This window comes from Chrysemys picta, chromosome 5 (genome assembly GCF_011386835.1).
Source record: "Chrysemys picta bellii isolate R12L10 chromosome 5, ASM1138683v2, whole genome shotgun sequence".
In the NCBI taxonomy this organism is placed as follows: domain Eukaryota; kingdom Metazoa; phylum Chordata; order Testudines; family Emydidae; genus Chrysemys; species Chrysemys picta.
In genome coordinates this window covers 24,877,367-24,902,795 of record NC_088795.1, presented here as the reverse complement: position 1 = coordinate 24,902,795, position 25,429 = coordinate 24,877,367, and the positions used below count along the sequence as shown (strand labels likewise).

Sequence of the window (25,429 nt, the reverse complement as noted above, 5' to 3'; positions counted from 1 at the left end):
AAAGCCATGAAGTTGCTCCACATTTCACATACATGTAAGTGGAAGTTGCAGCTTTTAGCAGCTCACCTAACTAATACAGACATGTATTTTTGAAATTACACAGAAAATGTGCAAAGAATGTTGAAGGTATGACTTGAACCTAGAAAATGCCATATGTGCGCGGTCTCATCAGTGCTGGGGAATTCCTGCAGTGTCTAGGCAGGTCAATCCTCCATTCCATATTATTATTTATTAACATTGTGGTAGCTCCTAGGAACCCCAGGGAGCAGGTTCCTAGAGCATTCCATTGTGCTAAGCGCTATACAGACCCAGAACAAAAAGACAGTCCCTGTCTCAGAGCTTGCCTTCTGTAGCTATTAAGTTTCTCTCTTTCTCTCTCAACAATAGTGGTATGTGATTAATGCTTTATGGTATCTCCTTTATTTTTGCTCTTTTGAGGAATGGCAGAACATATTTTTAAAAGGTGTGTGGGGGGGGCGTTTCATGTGTGTTTTTTATAAGGGCTAAAACTTTTCTCTCACGTAAGTGACTCATCTAAGATTTAGCCATTGTGAATTATTCTTAATGAATATTAACAGCATGATCTATAGGCATTTGCGAGTGTTTCACAGCACTAGGGTATTTAACTGATTTAATGTTCCGTCTCTCTGTAACAATCCATAGAAGTTTCATGCCAGGCAACGTGCCTTAAGCCTTGCATCAGAATGGTGGCCGTAGGGTGAACAGACAAAGCATTATGGTTCTGTTATAATTCAAATAGAAAAAAAATCTGTAGAATGGCACAGGTCTCCCCTCTCCACCTGTTGGATACATGGGCTAAATAGGTGCCTATAGTTAAGCTATAAATAGGTGGCCTGATTTTCAAGAGTGCGGGGTGTGAAACCGCTCCCATTGAAGTCAAACAGCTACCGGACATTTATCTTTCCTTAAAATGCTTGGCCATTGCCATCAGTAGCACGTGTAACATGGTTTTGTGTGTTTGTTACGGAGAAGACAGACTTCTACATATTGTCTGCAAAAAACGTGGAGAGAGACGTATCCCATAACCTTCTGCAGAGATAGTCTCTGCAACTAAAGCAATGACTCTTTTTTCAAAAAGGTGCTAACACGGGAAAGACCATGCATTTACATACCGTGTCTCCTGAAATACAGGACACTCTCTTTGTGTTCTGCTTGAGATGCCCTGGGCACGTGGTGTCATGGATGTCTCCCAAGTGTCCAAATCCTTCCATCACAAGGTGACTCTTACCAGGGTTTTGGTAATAAGTTACAATCTAGTGTTTTGGAAGGCAGCATGAGTGTGAGGGTGGACCTAATTAGGATACCTAATCCTCTCAGTCATGCAAATCAATCCACAGGTACAAGGTGAAAAAAGGGGAGTTATTAACAATTATTTATAATTATGGTTACTAAGACATAAGAACGGCCATAATGGATCAGACCTATGGTCCATCTACCCAAGTATCCTGTCTTCTGACAGTGGCCAATGCCAGATTGAACAGAACGGGGCAATTTTGAGTGATTCATCCCCTGTTGTCCAGTCCCAGCTTCTGACAGTCAAAGGGATACTTGGAGTATGGGGTTGCCTCTTTGACCATCTTGGCTAATAGCCACTGATGTACCTGTCCTCCATGAACTTACCTAATTATTTTTTGAACCCAGTTATACTTTTGGCCTTCACAACATCCCCTGGCAATGCATTCCACAGGTTAACTGTGCGTTGTGTGAAGTACTTCTTCCTTTTCTTTGTTTTAAACCTGCTGCCTGTTAATTTCATCAACTGACCCCTAGTTCTTGTGTGGTGTAAAGGGATAACTATCACTTACATTCTTCATACCATCTATGATTTTATAGACCTCTATCATATACCACCTTAATCATCTCTTTTCTAAGCTGAACAATCCAACTCTTTTTCATCTCTCTTCATATGGAAGCTGTTCCATACCGTTATTCATTGTTGTTGCCCTTCTCTAGACCCTTTCCAATTCTAAAATACCTGTTTTGAGATGAGGTGACCAGAACTGCATGCAGTATTCAAGGTGTGGGCGTCATGTAGATTCATATAGTGGCATTATAATATTTTGTACTTTATTATGCATATCTTTTCTAATGGTTCCTAACCTTCTGTTAGCTTTTTTGACTGCTGCTGCATATTGAGCAGATGATTTCAGAGAGCTATCCACAATGACTCCAAGATCTCTTCCTTGTGTGGTATCAGCTAATTTAGACCCCATCATTTTGTATGTGTAGTTGGGATTATTTTTTCCAATGTGCATTACTGTGCACTTATCGATTTTGAATTTCATTTGCCATTTTGTCATGCAGTTTAGTGAGGTCACTTTGTAACTCTTTTCAGTGTGTTTTGTATTTAACTACATTGAGTAATTTTATATTATCTGCAAATTGCTCCTTGGGGGGACTCAACTATTTACCTCTCTCAATTGGGAAAACTGACCATTTATTCCTACACTTTGTTTCTTATCTTTTAACCAGTTACTTGATCCATGAGAGGACCTTCCCTCTCATCCCATGAATGCTTACTTTGCTTAAGAGCCTTTTGTGAGGGCCCTTGTCAAGACTTTCTGAAAATCCAAATATATTATATGCACTGGATCACCCTTGTCCACGTGCTTGTTGGCAGTCTCAAAGAATTCTAATAGATTGGTGAGGCATGATTTCCCTTTACAAAAGCTGTGTTGACTCTTCTCCAATATACTGTGTTTATCTATGTGTCTGATAATTCTGTTCTTTACCATAGTTTCAACCAATTTCCCTGGTACTGAAATTAGGTTTACCGGCCTGTATTTGCCAGGCTTGCCTCTGGACCTTTTTTAAAAATTAGGCATTATAATAGCTACCTGCAGTCACCTGGTACAGAGGCTGATTTAAGCGATAGGTTACATACCACAAGTAGGAGTCCTGCAATTTCATATCTGAGTTCCTTTAGAACTCTTGGGTGAATGCCATCTGGTCTTGGTGACTTATTACTGTTTAATGCAGTGGTCTCCAAACTTTTTTGATCGTGCACCCCTATCAGTAAAAAATTTTTGAGCACGCACCCCCTGCCGCGCGGCTCTACCATTTTTGCCAAGCAAAAAAAAGGTGCTCGGACTCCCGCCCAAACTGCCGAAGCAAAAACAAACAAACAAAAAAGCGCTCCTCCTGCCGCGCACCTCCAAGGATCCTCTTGCGCACCCCACTTTGGAGACCACTGGTTTAATGTATCAATTTGTTCTAAAACCTCCTGTACTGACACCTCAATCTGTGACAGCTCCTCAGATTTGTCACTTAAGAGGAATGGCTCAGATGTGGGGTTCTCTCCCATATCTTCAGCAGTGAAGACTTTTACAAAGAATCGTTTAACTTGTCTGCAACAAGTCTTCCTTGAGTGCTCCTTTAACATCTTGATTGTCCTGTGACCCTACTGACTGGTGGACTTCATGCTTCTGATGTACTTGAATTTTTTTTGCTGTTAGCTTTTGTATCCTTAGCTCAGCAAATTCTTTCTTGGCCTGCCTTGACTTGCCAGAGTTTGTGCTCCTTTCTATTTTCCTCACTAGGACTTGACTTCCAATTTTTAAAGAATGCCTTTTTACCTCTAACCTCCTCTTTTACTCGACTGTTTAGCCATGGTGGCATTTTTTTGGTTCTCGTACTGTTTTTATTTATTTGGGGTATAAATTTAATTTGTACCTCATGATGTTTTTAAATAGTGTCCGTGCAGTTTTCAGGCATTTCATCCTTTTGACCGACTGTTCCTTTTAATTTCCGTTTAAGTAGCTTCTTCATTTTTGTGTAGTTTCCCTTTTTGACGCTAAAAGCTACTGTGGTATGGGTTACTTCGGTATTTTTCTCCCTGCAAGGATGTTAAAATTATTATATTATGGTTGCTATTACCAAGCGGTTCAGCTATATTCACTTCTTGGGCCAGCTCTTGTGCTCCACTAAATCAAGACTAAATCAAGAATTGCCTCTCCCTTTATGGGTTCCAGGAGAAGCCGCTCCAAGAAGCAGTCATTTGTGGTGTCTACAAATTCTATCTCTGCATCTCTTCCTGAGGTGACATGTTCCCAGTTAATATGGGGAGATTGAAATCCCCCATTTTATTACATTTTCTGCCTTTGCAGCCTCTCTAATCAACCTCAGCATTTCGCAGTCACTGTCACCATCCTGGTCAGGTGGTCGGTAGTATATTCCTACTGCTATGCTCTTATTGTTCAAGCATGGAATTTCTATCCATAGAAATTCTGTGGTACGGTTTGATTCATTTAAGATTTTTACTTTATTTGACTCTCTGCTTTCTTTCACATATAGTTCCACTCCCCCATCAGTGCTACCTACTCTGTCATTCCTATATATTTTGTACCCTGGTATTACCGTGTCCTATTGATAGGGCTTCGTGTTTGTCCCAGAGGTCGCGGAAGTCACGGATACCCTGACTTTCCGCGTCCTCCGTGACTTCAGCAGGGGCCAGTGTGTCTGACCCCAAGGCCACCCAAACAGCTGGCTCTGGGGCCAGCTGCTCAGGTGGCCTCAGGGACAACCACACCGGCAGTTGCTGGAGTGGCCCGGGGCCAGCCACACCGGCCGCTGCTCAGGTGGCCCTGGGCAGCTAGCCAGCCCCAGGGACTGCACGAGCAGCAGCTGGTGCGGCTGACCCTGGGGACCACCTGAACAGCGGTCTCCGGGTGACTTGTGAAGCCACTGCTAGCGGCGGTCCCCAGGCAGCCGGAGTAGCCGCTCCCCAGCAACGGGTGCCGCAGCTGGCCCCAGCCTCCCCCAGCAGCAGCCTCCCAGGGTGACCCCCCAGCTTCCTCCCCAACAGCAGCCCCTCCAGATGCCCGCTCCCCAGCAGCGACCCCCTTAAGATTTAGTCAGGGGTATTTTTAGTAAAAGTCATGGACAGGTCACGGGCCATGAATTTTCGTGTATTGCCCATGACCTGTTCATGATTTTTACTAAAAATACCCGTGACTAAATATTAGCCTTACCTATTGATTATCCTCATTCCACCAAATTTCTGGGATGCCAATCGTGTCAATATCCTCATTTAAAGCCAGGCACTCTAGTTTACCCTCTTAGTATTTAGACTTCTAGTAACCATCTTGAATGAACAAAGATTAAAACCAGGGCCACTATCGAATAAAACAAGCAACAATGTATTGGTAGATGGGAAATTGTTACACATGAAAATGCAGTCCTAAAAAAATTCCATTGATCACATTTGAACTGGTTTCAGGTACTCTGGTCATCCCAGTAGATACCTTTCGTTTTATCCTTTCACCCTTGTAGGATATTCTCTCCACGTGAGTCATTTCTTTGTGGCTCCCCGGGGGTCATCTTTGTCCAGTATGTTTTCAGATGACAGATCTCAAAGGAACCTCTTCTTCTCCAGCTAGAGTTGGGCTGAAATACTCTCTATCTAACTCCCTAACTCTCTACCTCTGCCAGTTTGAACACAAAAGTATCCTTGAGTGTGACTTTGCAAGTTTCTCTTGTGTCCCCTGCAGTGTTATCCTTGAGAATGTCCCAGGTCTGCAGAACTTAACTCTGTCGCACATGGTCTTCTGGCAATACATTACCTAGCTGCTCACCTGCTTACTATGGCTGGATCCCCCATGTGGCCCCAGTTAGGGCTCTTAAACTTTGGAGATGGAAAATGCTATTTAAACACTTAAGAGTCTGATTTTTTTCAGAGTTGCTAAGCACCTGCAGCTCCTGCTGATGTCAGAGTTGTGGGTGCTCATCGCCTCCGAAAATCAGGCTGCTAGGATTTTTCAAGTACTTCAGCACCTTATCGATGAATTGCCTCTTTTGCTCCCATTGTCTCCAATGCAGACCGAGAGTCCCCTTGCCATGTGAAGCTCTTACGGACTCAGAAGGTCGTCTATATCAGCTGTGGAGAAGAACATACAGCAGTTCTGACAAAGGTAAAGGCACCAATCAATCCAGGAATTCCTTACTAGCTTCTTACTTACTGGGTTTGCTTTGTTTAGCTTTCTGGGTGATATCAGGAAAGAACTATGTGGCTTTTAGCACCTCTCTTCTCTCTCCTGGCCCCAGCATGATTGTGTTTAAGTACGATATCTTGTTTTACTTTACTCTAAGATTAATCACCAAACCACCCTCCCTCTACTCTTCTGTAGTGGAGACATTAACATTTGTTGGTTTGGATTTGGATTGAATTATTTGTTATATTCACACTCACCCACTGTACCTTGGCAAGACATCAAAAACACAGTGCATAACAATAAAATCCAAACCTTAGCAAAACAGTGGCAGAGCCCACAAAAAACCAGCAGCTCATCAGCAAATACCACAGCCTTCTGCCTCCGGTCTCCTCAAAGGTCCACCCAAACAGGTGGACTTTGCCTCCTGCCCTGAAAGTTAAAGTGGAGCTGCTGTCCACCAGCCAGGACAGGGAGTGGACTCCAAAGTTATGGGGCACCAAAGATGCTGATCCAGGAGTGGGGGAAGCTGTCTTAGTCATTTGTTCTATTTGACCATCTGAAAGCAGCTGGGATTGTTAACAGATGGTGAAGGACCAGCGTGTGTGGCATAGAAGTACCTAGAGAGAGTACCAGCAGTTGAGTTGACCATTTTAGTTTTTATAAATGCTTCCCTGGACATTGCACTGTCAGGCATTGTGAAAGTTGCCTTTTCGTATACCTCCATACCTAGCACAGTCTCTCTTTAAGCTGGGGAATGGTTGGGAAACAAGACGGAGAGATCTGCTACCAGGAAATGGCTCACTAAATGGTGCATGGGCTGTCTGATTTGCCAACAGAATGGAGGTGTGTTCACGTTTGGTGCTGGTTCCTGTGGGCAGCTTGGCCACGATTCCATGAATGATGAGGTTAACCCCCGGAGGGTTCTGGAGCTAATGGGCAGCGAAGTGTCCCAGATCGCTTGTGGCAGGTGAGTGACTGTGTGGAATGGACGACTCCCATCTTGTGGAGGACAGCCCAGATGACTACCCTTATATTTTTTCAGGTGCACATGGAAGGGTTAGATACCTCTCTGCCTTTTAGTGTGACGAACTGGGACTGTTCTTACTGTGGTCTGTGAATGCTGACAGGGGAGTGTGGCTAGGATAGTCTGCATTGGGGGATGGGAGACGGCCCGAGGGAGAATACCTGAGCGTGTAACATGAGAACCCAGGAAGGGGTGGAGGCCAGGTGACACCTTGGCCCGGGAAACTGAACAAAGGCTGTGGGAGGGGTCGCTGAAGGCAGAGGGTTGGAAGCGGGCTGGAGAGATGGCTGGGAGGCAGAGATGGCTCTGACCTCCCAAAGCGGGGGACTGGGATGCCCTGGGACCCCAAGCTGGACCTAACTGAGGGGGGCCCTGTTGTCTGTGCCTGCAAGACCGGTCTTGGACTGTATTCCTGTCATCCAAATAAACCTTCTGCTTTACTGGCTGGCTGAGAGTCATGGTGAATCACAGGAAGCCGTGGGTGCAGGGCCCTGAGTTCCCCAATACTCCGTGACACTACCCTTGTATTTTTTCAGGTGCACATGGAAGGGTTAGATACCTCTCTGCCTTTTAGATCACATTTACAGGTCACTAGGTTATAGCCTCTTGTATGTCTGAATTTTAATATTCTCTGTAAATGGGATTGGTTCTGATTTGGGCTATTAATAATGCTATGGCCTGGTGCTGTGTAAGTTCCCCTTATACAAAAACAGCCCAACTGGATCCTAAAGTGTTATTACTATTATATGAGGCACTAGTAAGACCTCATCTGGAATACTGTGTGGAACTCTGGTCTTCCATGTTTAAGAAAGAGGAATTCAAACTGGAACAGGTGCAGAGAAGGGCTACTAGGATGATCAAAAGAACAGAGAACCTATCTTATAAGAGGAGATGTAAGGAGGTTGGCTTATTTAGCCTAAAAAACTGAGGCTGAGGGGAGGTATGATTGCAATCTATGAAAACATCAGGGGGGTAAACACCAGGAAGATAGAGGAGTTATTTAAGGGCCAATATTGGCAAAAGAACAAATGGATATAAACTGGCCATCAATATGTTTAGGCTTGACTTTAGATGAAGGTTTCTAGTCATCAGAAGAGTGAAGGTCTGGAACAGCCTTCCAAGGGGAGCAGTGGAGGCAAAAAACCTAACTGGCTTTAAGACTGAGCTTGATGAGTTTATGGAAGGGATGGTGAAATGCGATCGCCTACAATGGCATATGACCCATCCGCCAACGGCCAGAGATGGGACACTAGAAGGGGAGGGCTCTGAGTTACTACAGAGAATTCTTTCCCAGGTGTCTGGCTGGTGGGTCTTGCCCACATGCTCAGGATCTAACTGATCGCCATATTTGGGGTCAGGAAGGAATTTTTGGCAGGTCAGATTGGCAAAGACCTTGTGTTTTTTTCACCTTCCGCTGCAGGGGGAACGACACAGGTCACTTGCTGGTTTGAACCAGAGTACATGGTGGATTCTCTGTAACTTGAAGTCTTTAAATCAAGATCGGAGGACTTCAGTAACTCAGCCAGAAGTTACGGCCCTATTGAGGAGTGGGTTGGTGAAGTTGGTTGGCCTGCAATGTGCAGGTCAGACTAGACGATCACGATGGTCCCATCTAAGTCTTAAAGTCTGAGACTATAGCTGCAGTTTCCTCACCCTAATTATTTCCAGCCTCGCTCACAGCAAGAGAGTAAGTTAGTAATGCTGCATTCTGTAGTAGCCTTGTGATGTGGACAGACCTTCGCAAATGACGAGGCCAACACTAGCAAACTCATTACATTTGAGGGATGAACCCAGGTGTGTTTAGGAGAAAGGTTGAGTGTGTTTTCACACTGTGCTGTGCATAGGGCTCCAGTTGTGTCCCACCTGTCTTTAGGTTTCCACATTTCTCACATTAGCATAGGGAATTCTGTCGCACTTTACCATGGCTGAATGCTCCTGTTTTGGTGCAAATCAGCAATCTGCTATTGATGTAAATGGAGCTGTGCTGATTTACTCCAGCTGAGGTGCTGGCCATAGTTTTCATGGTTAGTTTTTAGTCTGCTTTTGAAAAAAATATTATTTAAACTTGGCACAAACATTGTAACTGTCTTCATTGCAGACAGCACACTCTAGCCCTTGTGCCTTCTTCAGGACTGATCTATGCATTCGGCTGCGGAACAAAAGGCCAGCTGGGAACTGGACACATATGCAACGTTAAATGCCCATCTCCAGTGAAAGGTCACTGGGTGGCTCACAATGGGCAGCTCTCAGGTAGAGCGGGTAAGTGTTCTGTTTGTGTGTGTGATACGGAGTAGCATAGCAAAGAGACAAGCACAGGGTAAAATGAGCTAAAGACATTTTGCATTTGACTAAGGGTATGTCTACACTTGCAGAGTTTTTGCGCTGTAAGTTTCAGGGAATCGGTGAAAGTAAAACGCTGGTTTTTGTACTCACTTAATTCCTCAGGCATCAGAGAGTGTTTACACTAGCAGCACTTCCATCGCAGATGAGAGCAGCGCTGTAGGACAGCTATCCCACATTTCAGCTCTCTCAATAGGTCTGGGGGAGGAGGGGTGAGCGGAAGGCATTTTGGGTCCCTGCTCAGTGTCCTGTGCTGCACTGCTTCATAGGGTGACCAGACAGCAAGTATGAAAAATCAAGACAGAGGGTGGAGGGTAATAGGCACCTATATAACACTAAGCCCCAAATATCAGGACTGTCCCTATAAAATCGGGACATCTGGTCACCCTACTGCTTCATGTCCCAGCAACCCCATTACTACCTTGTTTCTTTCGTGGCATTCTCCCCCTCCCCCTGCCCCCTGTCTGGCTGCTTTCCCTGCCACATCTACAAGCAAAGGGAAAGGGAGTTTCAAACTTCCCGGGGCTTACGGGGGGAGGGGCAGAGTCCGTTTACCTGCCGTTGGAGCAGCGGAGATGCTGGCCAGAATGGTCACTTTTGGACCTGTGGGATATCTCCTGGAGGCCAAAAGGTGTTTACACTGGTAGAACGTGTCTTCACTTTCACAACAGCGCAAAAAGAACAGCGGTAAGAGCTGTATGCCTCTCGTGAAGGTGTTTTCACACCGTGCTGTGCATAGGGCTCCAGTTGTGTCCCAACTGTCTTCGGTATCCACATTCCTCACGTTAACATAGGGAATTCTGTCGCACTTTAGCATGGCTGAAAGCTCCTGTTTTGGTGCAAAAAGTCATTAACTGCTCCCACAGTTTTAGCGCAAAAAAGGTACATTTTGCACTTTAAATAGACATAGCCTTAGAGTGAAACTGCAAACAACAAAAGCACGTAACTGGGAGGACCCTGGGAATTAATTTGTGCCTTTCTCATCTTCTGCATGGCAGTGCTGAGCCTTTGACTGGGCCACTCTGCGCCACTGGTCCAGTCTGAAACATTGATGAGTTGTTCAGTGGCTGACTGCTGGGAAACCATTCCATCGTAATTAGGGAATGGGGACTTTTCACTCCATAGACGGCATATTGGCTTTCTCTATAACAATATTACAAAGTAATTGACAGCTTTTATTTTAAAATTCAAAAGTAGGTGTAATTTTAGTTGGTAAAACATGGGGTGGGGATTGATCTTTATCATTGTAAAGCCTGATCCAAAACTCACCGAAGTCAGTGGAAAGGTTCCCGTTGATTTCAATGGCCTTTGGGTCAGGCCCTGAGTTCATAAATTTGGCCAAGCGTGCTCCTCTGTTGGAACTAATCTCCTGTTCATCTGAAAGGGGTGATGACATCCAAGTGGTCACAAATGAACTTTGAAGTCAGCTCATAACATTTGAATCTAAGTACGGGAGCAGCTGGATGTAATTTCAGATTTGATTTCTAAAAGCCAAGGTATAAAAACTTTTCCTAACTAAAATGGACCCTGCCCTGTGCCATCTCAGGATACTTACAATGAGAGTTTATAGTCCCCTCATTGGTAGCATTAAAGTAATACCAGATTTTCTTTATCCCAATTAATATTTTTGGTTTTCAGCTATTTGTGTCAGGATTTTATTTAAACAGAGGCCATCAACTTGAAAATCAAATTTCTTTCTGAAAACCACCCACTAAAGCTGCAGGTAACATGTAGGATTACAAAAACTAAAAAAGAAGTTAACACAATTATATTTTTTCCTGTGTTTTAAAGCTTAATTACTCTGTCCATTAAACAGCACTTTGTGTATAGTCAGTTTTAACTGGTTTGCCTTGTATAGTCAGTTTTTGTAAATATTAACAAGAAAGCAGAAAAAAATATTAAACATTTTTAAGGACTTTAAAAAATGAACCAAACCCTACATTTCAGGTCTCACTGTTTAAAGAGTGCTCTTCACTTGATAAATAGGAAATTCTCATAAATGTGAAAATCAACATGACAGTAGGAATATTCACAGCTATAACGAGATTTGAGATAGTAGTCACAACTTTGGCCAAGACAACTAGTTTTAAATACCAGTATCATTCTTGTCAGGATTAGACAGTTCTAGCGAACAGGGCCAAACACTTTGGAATGCATACGTTGTGTCACTTGCTGATCCTGCACCATTCAAATCGGAGAGTTTTAACCATTGCCTTCAGTGGCAAAAGATACAAAAATATAGGCCCTGATCCTGCAGTAGGCTCCGTGCAGGTGCTAAGGGCCACCTGTCTGACTCAAGTTGCAGGATCTGGGCCTAAGTTCCTATATAACCCTCCCTTCCCTCGCTCCCCCCCACACACTTCCTCTGCCCCCGCCCCCCCATTGTTGGGATGGTCAATTGCATTTAATTGTGACTAATTGCAAATAGGTGAGGTTTGTAAAGAGTCTCTCTTGCACGTCATGGTGTTTCTTTTGTGATACGAAAATGGAGTCTTTATGCCCCCTTCTATTTTAAAGGGCCAAGCCCTGGGCATCTGCTGACAAGGTGATGAATGCTTTCGCTCCCATTGACCTCAGTTGAAGTTGAGGGTGCGGAGGGCCAATATAGATCCAGTTGAAAGAAGTAGGAAACTTGTGTTGATTGATCTGTAGCACGATTGTATCTCTTTCTTCAATAGATGCCTTTAAATATCACATTGTTAAACACATCTTCTGTGGAGGAGACCGGACTTTTGTACTTTGCTCCAAATCTGAGGTAAGCAAAGAATGCTTTTTCTCTTCTCTACAAGAGGGTGTCTGTGAGAGGGGGATGTGTCTCTTCTTAGCCTCAGTTCTGAAAGGAAGCAGGATTAGCCTGTCTGATTAGCAGCAGTGCAAACTCTAAAAGAGGGATATTTGTCAGTTGTAGAACAGGGATCCCTGCAGTGTGGTTTGTGAGCATAGGGCCACACAGTGAGCATGCTGATGGTCTGCCAACATAAGCTCATCATGGAGTTTTGTGACCACTGAATTTAGAGCTCTACAGTGGTGATAGGCAGAGGATGCGGAGGCTTTAGGTGACTTTTTTCCCCCTCATTTCCTCAGAGATGGGTGCCTTAAAAGTGTGAAGCATTCTTTTCCTAGAATATCAGGGTTGGAAGGGACCTCAGGAGGTCATCTAGTCCACCCCCCTGCTCAAAGCAGGACTAATCCCTAGTCCACCCAATCTATACTTGTCAGTAGTGACTTTGAAATGGGCTTTGGCACTGTGTAAGAAATCAAATTCTCAATTTTTTTTCTTTTACCTCTTTCCCTTTTTAGTTTTGTTTGGGAGTATCTTCTCCTTTGGAGGTGGTTGAGAGATGCCTTTGGGATGGTAAATGGTGTGGCAGCCCTATTATCAATCCACCCCCAAGAAATGTGTTACGTGTCTTCTCCTTAAATACTGAGATCTGTATCTTCTCACAGAATTCTTTGCCTGCTGATGATTTCCGGACCATAAATCAATTACGTTACACTTGTTTAATAAATGATGAAACTATAGACGTTTGGAAACAAAAGCTATTAGAACGGAACAACTCTAATTCGGTCAAGTAGGTGTCATTGTACAAGCCACTTTTGTTTTACAAGCTTTTCTTTAATTGTTTTGTTGGCATCTGTGCTTTAGAACTTAGCAGCATTTTCTAGCTTGGGTCTCGCTCATATCAAAGGGAAAGGCCAGTAGGTGAGAATTCAGGTTTTAGGAAACTTTGTTTGTTCATATACAATCCTTAAAAAACAAACAAACACGTATTTAGGTACATTTCACTGCTCATGGTCCACTCCGATTATTGCACAAAGTTTGCTTTGAAAGTGGTACAGAAATCTAATGGCTGAACTCAAATGATGCATCACCCAAGTCTCAGCAGAATTTCTGTGCATCACACACACACTATGTTTGAACTTGAGTTACTGTTTATTCTGAAACCCGGGATGTTCTCTTTTTGTCTAAACCAGCACCAGTTCATAATTTATATCAGGAATCCCGGGTCAGATCTTCCTAGGAAGATGTGTCAGAGCTTTCTCAGACCAAACTGAAGGGATGGGGGCATTGGAGTCTAAAGAAAGAATCTTTTAACACAAGAGTGGAGTTCACAAAAAGAAGCAAGGAATTTTGAACAGTCTGATTTAAAAATCCCTTCCCTCTCCAATGTGGGTGCCCTAGGGAAAGCATTGTAAGTGAAGGGAGGTAGTGCCAGCCCATCTCTGCCAAAAACTTGTCATGTGACCTTGAGGAAGTCACTAAACCTCTGTGCCCTGCAGTCTCCCCACTTATAATACAAGGGTGGTTATGATAATACTTTTGCTACAAGGGATAGAAGGGAAACAACTAGACTGTTGGTAAAAGAGCAAATGAGATATGCAGACATGTAGCATTACATCTGTTCATACTAGCACCCCTGTTTCCTTTTGTCTTCCCCCTCCAAGCAGTGAAGTTGTGCAGATATTGTCGTCGGCTGCCTGTTGGAATGGAAGCTTCCTGGAGAAGAAGTAAGTAGCCAAATGGGGTCAAGAGTCATGGCTTTCTTGTGCTTGCTATCCTGTAGAGATAAAGTAGGAGTCACCTACTTTATTCACTGCTGCAATGGGCCGTGAGACAAAAAAACTTGTGATCAGACACAAAAGTGGGACAGAGAGTGATTACTGGATAGATGTAGACAAGAGGTTTAGGGGCAGATTCGTGACTTGCTGGTAAAGGAAGACGAATTGCTTAAGAAAAAGACTTGTGAGTGTGTTATTAGTCAGTGTGTCTGTTTCTGTTGAGGGATCAAAGTGAAACTCACTAGACTTGAATTGCTTTATTAAACATTGCTTAAATGACTTAAAGACATTGGGGGGGACTCTGTGGGTAGTTATGATTATTTTTTATCTGAGGAAATAGGCATCAAAACAATATACTCTAAAGGAGAGAGTTGGCGTATTGGGGTAAAGTGAAGTGAGAATGACAGTGGGTATGGGCTGGGTGAGACTGCCACTTTCAGTGCAATAACACAGAGAAGTTTGGGGCTGATAGCAGACTAGGCCCAAGCTCACAGCATGTCGCTATTGGGAAATATGTGCTTTTGTCGTGGAATGGCATGTGGCCCTGTAAGAACGAGGATGTAATTCCAATTTGCTGATGTCATCCTTGGAAAGTTTTGAGCTTCTCGTTTTTACCAAAGTGACCTAGAGAAAGTGAGATAATTCAAGGGAAGGTGACAAAGATGGGTAAAGGATTAGAGAGTCTGACTGATGGGAGGAGGCTAAAGGAAGTGAACACGCACAGCTCAGTGGAAAGACCAGGGTGGGTTGGGAAGGGTGTGGGTTGTGACTACTGTGGCTATAAATTGTGGGGAGGTAATAGAATAAGATGAGGTTGAGGACTTTTTTTATGGGAACATGATGAGTCATGGCCTGCAATTAGGTGAAGGAAGACTTGTTATACTGGGCAAGAGCAGCTCAGACAGGAAAGAAAAACACCATTTGTTCTTCCCATCTTCCAGTGGTGTGAAGCCTTCAGCTCAGGCTCTCTGAGAAGGCAACAGTCATTTTGGGGGTCTTTGGGTGTAAATTCATTTTTTATTTAAAATATTCTATTTTTTAAACTTTAAATGCTTCTATTTACTAACCCTAGAACCTCATTTGAATGGGGAAGATAAGCTGGGTGCAGGTGATAGCTGTGGTTGGTGTAGCCTGACATGATACCCCTCCAAAAGTGGAAAACAATTAATGGTATCATACACTGAACAGTAACTAATGCTGATGGAAATGGCTGTGATCTGTGACCAAGTGGCACATCAATCCTGGAGTGTGATTGCTTATAGCCTTCATAATGTGAGGCGTGACTGTATTTTAAATGTGTAATTTTATATGAAGAATATAAAAATCTTCATATGCTTGAGAAATAGGCCCTACTGCATCACTTCTGATGCGCTGTCCACCTTGGAACTTAGTCATGTTAAAGCACCATTGGGCGTGGACAAAGGGGAGAGAGCCTACTCGCCTACTATGCCTGCTTGACTTGCACACTATTATCATGTGTGCTGCTTCCACACATTGCAGTGAGAGCCTCCCTGCACCATAGGACTCGGGAGTTCTTTCCAGCCCCGTCATCTGCATTGTTATGGTAATAATAGCCATGCCATCACAGGCTGCAGCAGTAAACTGACAAATTTAGTATATATTTATTTAATAGGTGTCTTTCCTTCCTGAGAGCATCTAGCGTTGTTCAGGCTTAAGGCTGGCTAGTTCCCACAGTGCTCTGGGGAAATACTTGGTGCTGATGCTTGGGATCTGTGGAGTTGTGGAAATTGCCTTTTTACTGCCATCTGCAAGTTATACAGGCTTTTTTACCTGCATAGAGTTGTGCTGTAGGCATCTGATACAAACCATGAAACCTGTTCCAGATGCAGGGGCAGATCACTTACTAGGTGCATTGCATGAAGCTCCAGGGCCTAGTCAAACCACTAGACTGCTTGTCCTCTGCAAGCTTGATGTCTGTCTCTTCAACTTGGGCAATTCCCAGTGAGATGCAGCCTTTTGCATTCAAAGAGGTCTGTCAGGCCAAAAAAGAAGGATTTGTGGCTTGATCCAACACTAGTTGAAGGCCATGGAAAGACTCTTCTTGACTGTATTGGGAGTTAGATTGGGTCCTTGATTAGTTGGAGGGCTAGAAGATTTTAGAGTGAAGTTGTCAGAGGAGCCGAAGGGAGTTAGCCCATAGGAATTGGGGGTTTAGCTCGCCTAGGCTACTTTGAAAAACCCAGCCTCATCTCCTTTGAAAACCATTCCAAGTTCTACTGTGTGGCCCTAACCACAGTCAACATCTTTGTCCGCCCTCTCCTGAAAAAAACAAAACAAAAAACCCTTGAGTTCCCAGGGGAACATCATAGGGACTCTTGCCACATCTAGCAGGACTGCCATTTTTCAAGCTCAGGTCCCAATCCCGCAACTGGATCTGTGTGGGCAGACCCTTTGGCCTGTGTGCACTCCCACTGACATCAGTGGACTCGGTGCAGGGCTCTGGTTCCCAGATTGGGACCCACAGGGAATACAATAAAAGGAATAGTTTAGCTTGCACTATTGTATTTAGCCAAAGATTCCAGGTTTTCTAAGTCTTGTTATCTCTCTGTCTATAGACCCGTTCCCCATTGGTGCACTTTGCCTGTGTATCTTATATCTTTCCTACACTCACATCTGTCTGGGGATTGTTTTTTGTTTTAGAATCGATGAACATTTTAAAACCAGCCCCAAAATCCCAGGAATTGACCTGAATTCCACCAGAGTGTTGTTTGAGAAGCTAATGAACTCGCAGCATTCCATCCTGCTAGACCAGGTATAAAGGTGTTGTATAAGTATTTTTAAAATAACTGTTTCATAGTGTTGTCAGAGGTTTTTTTTCCCGTGTGTGTGTGTGTGTGTGTGTGTGTGTGTGTGTGTGTGTGTGTGAATTTTAAAAATGTGAGGCAGTTTTTATTGAAAGCTACAGGCTAGATCCTAAACTAGTGTAAATCAGCATAGCTTTAGTAATCTCAATGGAGCTACACTGATTTTTGCCAGGTGACAATCTGGCCCTGTAATTGTTTTTAAAAAGTGTTTGCAATTAAGTGTGTGTGTGATACGCAGAGTAGATGCTTGCTAATCCCCTCCACCTGTAAATTCAGATCTCTGTGAATGTCTTAGGAAAGATTGAATAATAGAGTGCTGTAACTAGGACTTTATTACTTCACAAAACTTTTACTAGGAAGCTATGAAATGTCACATAGAAATTAAACTGCGCAAGTACATCTTGTGATGCAGAATTTTAGTTTTGCATGCGCCTGTATTTGGCTACTCATTGCTTTACAAAATTCAGTCTATCACATTGGGTCTCTGCCATTAATGCAAAGTAGGATCTTCAGCTGGTGTGGCAACTTCAGTGGACCTACATTGATTTACAACAACTGAGGATTTGGCCCATAGTCTTCTTTTCAATAACTATTGAAGCTGCTCTGGTGAGAAATATTAACGTTTTGCTATAACTTTGTCAGACTTTCAGGAGTTGTAGAGTAACTGCACTTCTTAGAGGTCTGTTCTCCCACTGATGTTAATGGGAGATGGAGTTGTATGTGCTTGCGGAGGAAATGAGACCCCTTTAGATACAGGTATATGGCTACATATAGTGGGCCTAATTTTTCTCTTGTTTACACCAGTGACTCCATTGACTTCAGCGCAGCTATTCCTGATTCACACTGGTGTAAGCAAGAGGCAATATAAGCCAGAACATTTTACTTTTATTTCTAAAAAGTAGTGGCAATTATACTCTCTAGTGCAGCATTAGTTAATGGTGGATGGATTTGTTCACTAAGACTTGTAGGATATGGTCCTTTTTGGAGCTTCCCGGAATACATTTGTGTCACTTATGGACACAGGCGTTTATTACTCTTCTAGCTATTATAGTGATGATAGAGTGAAAGCACTGCTGGAATTTTCATTATTACCTATTTTCTGGGCTTTATAAATGGCCTGTTTAAAGAGAGATTTTTTTCTCTGAGCTAAATTTAATAGCGATGCATGTTAATTAAAAATTGCTTTTAGAATTAAGGGAATAATGGATCTTAATATGCCTGAAGTATTTAAAGCAGTCTTAACTTAGCTAATTGCCTTGTCTGTTAGATTTTTGTCATCTTGCACCTCAGTATTAACCTGCTTTTTTAGTCCTCAGTTTCCCCAGAGCAGAGACCACCTAAGTGTGTTGAATTGTATAGTAATGTTGTGGGTAACATGACTCATAGTATCCTTGTTGCACGCAGAGTGGATCCCATTTACAATGGATTCCATATAATGAAACTCCGTTTGTTATAGGCAGCACAGGTACCGGCACCTGTGCCCAACACTTCCAGTTATAAGACCTTGTTTTCAGCTGCTTGTAACATTGCTAAATTTAAACCTCAAGCTGAAATTTTCCAGGCTGGCTGTCCACTTCAGGCTGACTTTTCTGAGAAAGTTTCGGCTAGAATTGCTCATCCGTTTCTCAGAATGAGTTTAGGGAAAAAGACATTGTTTTGGCCATATTAAAAAAAATATATTCTTGCAACTGTTCCATTGAGAAGCTTTAGTGGCTCAATGCTTTGAAGCAAGGACTTGATATTTGGCAAGGGGGTTGATCGGGTGTCAGAGATGAGTCATAGAATCATAGAATCATAGAATATCAGAGTTGGAAGGGACCTCAAGAGGTCATCTAGTCCAACCCCCTGCTCAAAGCAGGACCAATTCCCAGCTAAATCATCCCAGCCAGGGCTTTGTCAAGCCGGGCCTTAAAAACCTCCAAGGAAGGAGACTCCACCACCTCCCTAGGTAACGCATTCCAGTGTTTCACCACCCTCCTAGTGAAATAGTTTTTCCTGATATCCAACCTGGACCTCCCCCACTGCAACTTGAGACCATTGCTCCTTGTTCTGTCATCTGCCACCACTGAGAACAGCCGAGCTCCATCCTCTTTGGAACCCCCCTTCAGGTAGTTGAAGGCTGCTATCAAATCCCCCCTCATTCTTCTCTTCTGGAGACTAAACAATCCCAGTTCTCTCAGCCTCTCCTCATAAGTCATATGCGCCAGACCCCTAATCATTTTTGTTGCCCTTCGCTGGACTCTTTCCAATTTTTCCACATCCTTCTTGTAGTGTGGGGCCCAAAACTGGACACAGTATTCCAGATGAGGCCTCACCAATGTCGAATAAAGGGGAACGATCACGTTCCTCGATCTGCTGGCAATGCCCCTACTTATACAGCCCAAAATGCCGTTAGCCTTCTTGGCCACAAGAGCACACTGTTGACTCATATCCAGCTTCTCGTCCACTGTGACCCCTAGGTCCTTTTCAGCAGAACTGCTACCTAGCCATTCGGTCCCTAGTCTGTAGCAGTGCATGGGATTCTTCCGTCCTAAGTGCAGGACTCTGCACTTGTCCTTGTTGAACCTCATCAGGTTTTTTTCTGCCCAATCCTCTAATTTGTCTAGGTCCCTCTGTATCCGATCCCTACCCTCTAGTGTATCTACCACGCCTCCTAGTTTAGTGTCATCTGCAAACTTGCTGAGAGTGCAGTCCACACCATCCTCCAGATCATTAATAACCAGTCATCTGCCCTCCCTGTGAAAATCTACCCAAATTTTAAGCCCCTGAAAAAAAAAATCTCAGTTTGCACGTGCTCAATAGAGACTTGTTAGAATTGGGCAGCTAAATTCTCTGAAGAGATGTTCTCACAGCTCCTACGTGCCAGCCAGACTGCACATGCACCATCCCCAGGGAGTGACTGATCATGCTGCAAACCGACTCAAAACGCAGAGGGTTGAGGAACGGGGACAGGAGATGCAGGGAGAGGAGCAGAAGGCTGGGGAGGGGGTAGAGAAGAGGCAATAGCAACGAGGGGGGGAAGAGGGGCATTTCCTAACTAAAGTGCTTGATTCTGCAACCTTAATGGTCTTTTAAATGTGTTTTTGGATGCAGTAGGCGAAATGGAATGACAGTTCTCCATTGTTGCATTACAGTGCGGCCTCTAGGTTTTTGTACAGTGATCCTGTAGTCTTTGTGTGGGTTAAAAATGAATGCACTTTAAGAGGATATTGCTGTACACACCTGTCTACTCGCCACCTAGCAAATACTGTATTTCAACAGAGCCAAATATAGGAGGGTTTTTTGGAGAGGGGAGTGTGACATTGCTCACTTAAACCCCCAAAACTATAATAATAAAGTGTAGCAAAAATGAATAGAAAGAATAGGAACTCAGGTCTGCAATAAGGATTTTTAGTATCAGTGTCAGATTTAAGAGCACAAAAGCTTAAACAATGGATTAAATTACCATCACTTTACCTTTTTCCTCCTGCTGCCTTTCACTCCCAGAGTCCACCCTGCAGGCTGAGAGAACAGATGGGAATGCCAGCCTGGATTTTCAGCCTTCACAAAGTACTTCCTTGCTTTAGTGGGTTATTTGTAGACCCTTAACTGTACAGAGTACAAAAGAGCTGGTAATGAGACAAATGTGCCAGATGTGCACATGTGACGCTCACAGCATGCTCTTAGGTGAGCACTGAGCCAGCCCTTTATTCTTCAGGGATGTATGCTGAGTTAACTTCTCTTGTGCTTTTTTCCCTCCAGATCTTAAAAAGCTTTGAAAGCTTTTTGATTCCCCAGCTGTCCAGCTCCCCACCAGACGTTGAGGCAATGAGAATCTACCTGATTCTCCCTGAATTCCCCCTGTTTCAAGACTCGAAGCATTACATAACGTTAACGCTTCCTCTAGCGATGGCCATTCTGCGACTGGATACCAACCCCAGCAAAGTATTAGGTAAGGGGTGAGCTTCATAGGGGTGCATCTTGTTCTGTGTCATGCCTTTAGCACCAGTCTGGGGCACTAGGGAGAGATCATTCACAAAACATAGACTTGGGACTTTCAAAAGCACTCCGTGTTGGCTAAACTCTTCTCCTGCTGAGCTACTGCTGGCTTCAGTGATAGCAGAGTTAGGCAGGCACTGAGTGTCACTCACCGTGCTCTGTTGATGGCTGGTTTGAGATTCAAATACTAGACCCTTCCTCTCTTTGTTCATAGCACCAGCTGTGCCTCATCCATGAATCAATCTCTATAGAAATCCTAGTTTATTGTGTTTGTGACTGTCTAGAACTGTACAGGGTGCTTATACTCCTCCCTGCCAGCCTCTATTTTTTTAAATACTAAAATCTCCAGGGGGTAAATCCCCAGATAGTTGCTTGTTCTTAATGTTTGAAATTAGTGGTTGAATTCTAAATGCTATTTTGTTTCTCACAACATTTAAAGGCAGACTGGTTCTAGGGGTGGTGGTCCAGAGTTGTTAGCAGAGCAGTGCCAGACGCTGACAGGCAGTGTCCCAGCAGAGGCTGGGCTGGGGGTATTGCCTTTGGCTAGAGAAGATCTGACCCTCTAAAGAGGTGGTGTGGGCCGACCTTAAACACTGATGGGATTTTCATGGGGTGTGGGGAGAGGGAGGGAAAAACCCGCAGGCAGATGGAGTGACAGGGGCCAGGCAGGGGAATGGAGCGATGCAGAGGGGCGAGCGTTTCTCCTTCAATTAAGAAGGCATGATGGGGTTCTCAGCAAGGTAACGGAATCCTGCAAAAAATCAATGTTGGCTCAACCACTGCTGTGAACAGGGGGACTACTGACGAGCTAATTGGTCGTGGCTAAGAAGGGAAAGAGGGGTGGAGGAAAGGGATCCCCTGAGCTGTTCTGGGTTCAAACACTGCCTAGGGCTGACTCCTGCCTTCTCCCTGTAAGCCTCTTGGGAGGGAACTGGAATCTAGATCACTGTGCGTAATTGCGTGGGGGTAGGAGTTTATTGTTTAAAGATGGAAATGGCACATGGGAGTTATTGTGGCTCCTAAATACTGCCATCGGCGTCTCCCAGTACCCAATGATTCACTCATGGGTGTGACACTTATGCTGTCTCAAAGGAGAAGAGGGTTTGGACAGGTCATGGAACAGCCGCTCTGTGGTCTAGTACAGCTTCTGGAAGGGGGTTAGCTTATTGGGAGTCACTGGATGTGTCTTGGCAGGCACTCACTACCGCGGCACCTCCTGCTGGTTGGGGGGAACTCCCAATCCCCCTAAGCCCTCCTTGCCTCAGTAACCCACTGCCAGTCTTCATTTAGCCCCTTTGCTCAGGAGCAAACTGCAGTCTGAAATGGCCGCTCATCATTGGCAAGGGGGTTTGTACCTGCTGCCTTTTCCTGGCCTGGCTGCACCACTGCAGCCTCAGTAACCCCACAGGCCCTTTTAGCCTGGCCTTAGCCTGGGGACTCACCTGGCCAGAGCTCCCCAGCTCTGCCTGTCCTTCCCCAGCACTGCTCTGCCTAGGATACTCTCCTCTAGCCAGCAGCCAGGTCCTTCCCACTCCATCTCTGGAGTGAGACTCCCCCTGCCTAGCTCCCAGCCCTTTTATCAGGGCCAGCTGGACTCTAATTGGGTGTGGCCACATCTGCAGCTGCCTACCCAATCAGCCTCCCTCGGCTGCTTTCAGCCCCAGCCCTCTCCAAGGGCTGGCTTTTAACCCTTTCCGAGCCGGAGCGGGGTGACTGCCCCATTACACTGGGCTATTGGGCCATGGTTGTCACTTGCTCTTCAGAATACAGGACATGTGACTAATGAATAGGAATACAAATTATGGCCAAGGTGGAGTGCGGAAACTTCCCCCAGCTCCGCTGCTTAAAGGAGTCCTTACAACCTTCACTTCACAAATACATATATATGGTATCGTTCGTGTCAGTGCTTGCATTTTTCAGAGCTTCTTTTAATGAAACTGCGGAGCCCATCTTTAACACAGAGAGAGGAGATACAATATATTGTATAGTGTTACAATACTTTTTTCTCAGATTCCATCAATATAATGCCTGCTACCACCAAGAGCTCTAATAACAATATTAACATATATAAAAATATCTTTTCCTCCTGTAGATAACTGGTGGTCTCAAGTATGCCCAAGGTATTTCCTGAGGTTAGTGAACCTCTATAAAGGCGCAGTAGTTTATCTCCTGAATGGAAGAAAAACATTATTGATCCCTGTCCTGTTCAGTAGTTACATTACAGCTGCCCTCAGACTGCTAGAGAAACTTCACAAGGTAAGAGGCAAGCATGTGTGTTTTGGAACAGTGTACTGTCATAGTCCAGGGCTCTCTGACCTTTTCCATACCGACCCTTCTTCCCTGAGCAATGTGGGAAGGGCAGGGCGGTCGCAACCCGTGATGCCAATTCACAAGCCCCAGGTTGAGGAGCCACATCATTGTCTACCACAGACATTTATAATGGCAGCCAAGGAAAGAGAATGTTAGCACTGCCCATGAACTTGAGGCTACATTGTTTAACTTTATAGGGCTTTGTTTGAAACAATTTAATAAATAGCTGAACTTCGGTAGAACACCCCACCAGCAAAGCACATGGGATGCTGCACAATGTTAACACTAAAACGCACGCGCACACACACACACACACACACACACACACACACACACACACACACACACACACTCTCTCTCTCTCTCTCTCTCTCTCTCTCTCTCTCTCTCTCTCTCTCTCTCATTCTCTTGGTATCTATGCTCTTTTCTAAAAATACCAGTAGCACAAAGCAACAGGAAAGATTAAATCTTTTTGTACATAAGTGGAGGAGTTATTTCTTGATTGTATTTTAGCATCTTTCCATGTGCACTGTAACTAATGACACAAGTTTATTGGATGCAAACTAAAATCTGAGGCACCTTTTTGGACTGTTGCCCGATCTTTAGATTATACATTAATTATATTGATTATGTAAGAATCCCCAGTGATCACTTTGAGGGTTAACAGGTTCTTGTCGCAAGTATTATTTAAACTATTATATAGTTGGGAACCCTGATGTGCACAGTTGCAACACTCACACTATAGGAACTCTTTTATATTTACAAATAGAGTGTATTAATACATTTAGCACACTCAGTAAGGTAGATAGAGATACTACAGAATGTACATCTGCACATCCATACACTCACAGCATCCCTTGCAGAGCAACCTGAAATGTTAGCCATCATCTTCCTCATCACCATCACCTTCCTCATCATTACCAATGGCCATTATTCTGGCACATCCCAAGGACTACATCTCCTTCTCCTACTGCCCATAGGCTGGGATGCCACTTTTATAATATATTACGCTGACGCCACTAAGTTTGATGCATATTCAGTAGGGGATTTTCCCCTTTTCCTTATTCGTGTTTACTCACCTTAGTAATGTTGGAGTGTCTTTTCCCTAAAGGCTAGCATATTAATTATTTTAACTTCTTATTATATACGTCAATTCGTTACCATGGCCCTTTTGTGATTAGGTATCCCATTTGTTATTTCTCTCCTAACCAGTTATTTTGGTTCTTTCCAAGTTGTGGTGTACCTGTTAAGTTTAGAAGGGTATGAACTTAGGAAAGCCCCTATGCCAGCCTACTTCAATGCATCCTTTATGTTAAAGGTCACAGCCATATATGGACCTTATGCTTTAGCTCATCACCATCTATCTAGGTGAAAGGTCCCAAACATATATATGCTAACTTTGACTTAGCTCAACATACAGGATGTGGCCTGTAGGTCCCTTGTGGTTACATCCAAAATATACTCTAATAGAAATCTATACACCTGTTATAATAAAACAGTCAAACCCATAAGAAAATAAGAAACTTATAAGAAAAGATATATAGGCAAGCAAGCAGGCTAGCCTTAGATGTATCTCATGTACCTGTTACGTACGTCAATTCGTTGCCAGGACACTTTTGTGGTTGAATCATGTACCTGTGGTCAGAACTTCCCCTTAAACTCTATTTTCAGCTCCCCAAATACTTTATCTGTGCAAAGTTTATCTGTTCAAAGTGTATAGGCCTCAAGCCTTATGCTAACTTGCTGACGCTAATGTTTTACAGGATACAGGCTGGTAGGTTTTTTTGCATTACTGCTGAATATAATGCAAAGCAGTGAATATTAATAAAGGCAAGCTAGCCCAATCCTGCAAGCTGCTTTATGCAGGCAGATCTGAGCATGTGTGGAGCTCCTGTAAAGAAAAAGAGCCTGTGTGTTTCTAAAGGTGGGAAAAGTGCATATACCCTGAAATTTTAAGCCTTTTGTTTTCTTAATCAGGTGAATCTGAAAGTTAAACATGTGGAATATGACACGTTTTATATCCCAGAGATTTCCAACTTGGTGGACATTCAAGAAGACTATCTTATGTGGTTCTTGCATCAAGCAGGAATGGTAAGGGGTTTTAATGAGTTACGAAATTGCTGTCCATCTTCACCTCTTCAGTGCTATTTATAAATTTCAGTATCCCTACTAATAATGATTGTTTGTTGGTGTAATACATTGAATACAGGCGCATATGTGGGTAAGCTGTCTTTAATTTGGGTACTTACTAGCTCGATGAAGATAACTTAAAACAATGCCATCAGAAGAATAAAGCTACCAAATATATATTTAATGTCGCCTAAATTATATCTAAAATTCACTAATGTGGTGTTATGCCTTCAGCTTAATTCAATCACTGTTTAACTTGATCCTCTTAATTGAATCAGAATCTCAGGAACCAACTCATATATAATAAAAAT

General features: G+C 43.7%; 1 protein-coding gene across 8 annotated transcripts in view; it reads left to right on the top strand.

Annotated features, from left to right (window-relative positions):
- HERC3 (HECT and RLD domain containing E3 ubiquitin protein ligase 3) overlaps window positions 1-25,429 on the top strand; it is a 152,755-nt gene that overhangs the window by 46,369 nt on the left and 80,957 nt on the right. For 5 of the 8 annotated variants that reach the window (XR_010601700.1, XR_010601701.1, XM_005292001.5 and 2 more), the window contains 10 exons: window positions 5,839-5,930; window positions 6,788-6,918; window positions 9,074-9,234; window positions 11,994-12,070; window positions 12,763-12,887; window positions 13,765-13,824; window positions 16,537-16,648; window positions 20,442-20,631; window positions 22,771-22,934; window positions 24,966-25,079. Coding sequence is in view for 5 of the 8 variants with exons in the window: in XM_005292001.5 (XP_005292058.2) it covers window positions 5,839-5,930; window positions 6,788-6,918; window positions 9,074-9,234; window positions 11,994-12,070; window positions 12,763-12,887; window positions 13,765-13,824; window positions 16,537-16,648; window positions 20,442-20,631; window positions 22,771-22,934; window positions 24,966-25,079 (1,226 nt within the window). In the remaining 3 variants the exon portion in view is untranslated. Of the gene's footprint in view, window positions 1-5,838; window positions 5,931-6,787; window positions 6,919-9,073; window positions 9,235-11,993; window positions 12,071-12,762; window positions 12,888-13,761; window positions 13,825-16,536; window positions 16,649-20,441; window positions 20,632-22,770; window positions 22,935-24,965; window positions 25,080-25,429 lie in introns of all 8 variants that reach the window. The other 3 variants (XR_006175926.2, XM_005292000.5, XM_005292002.5) reach the window with 1 other exon arrangement.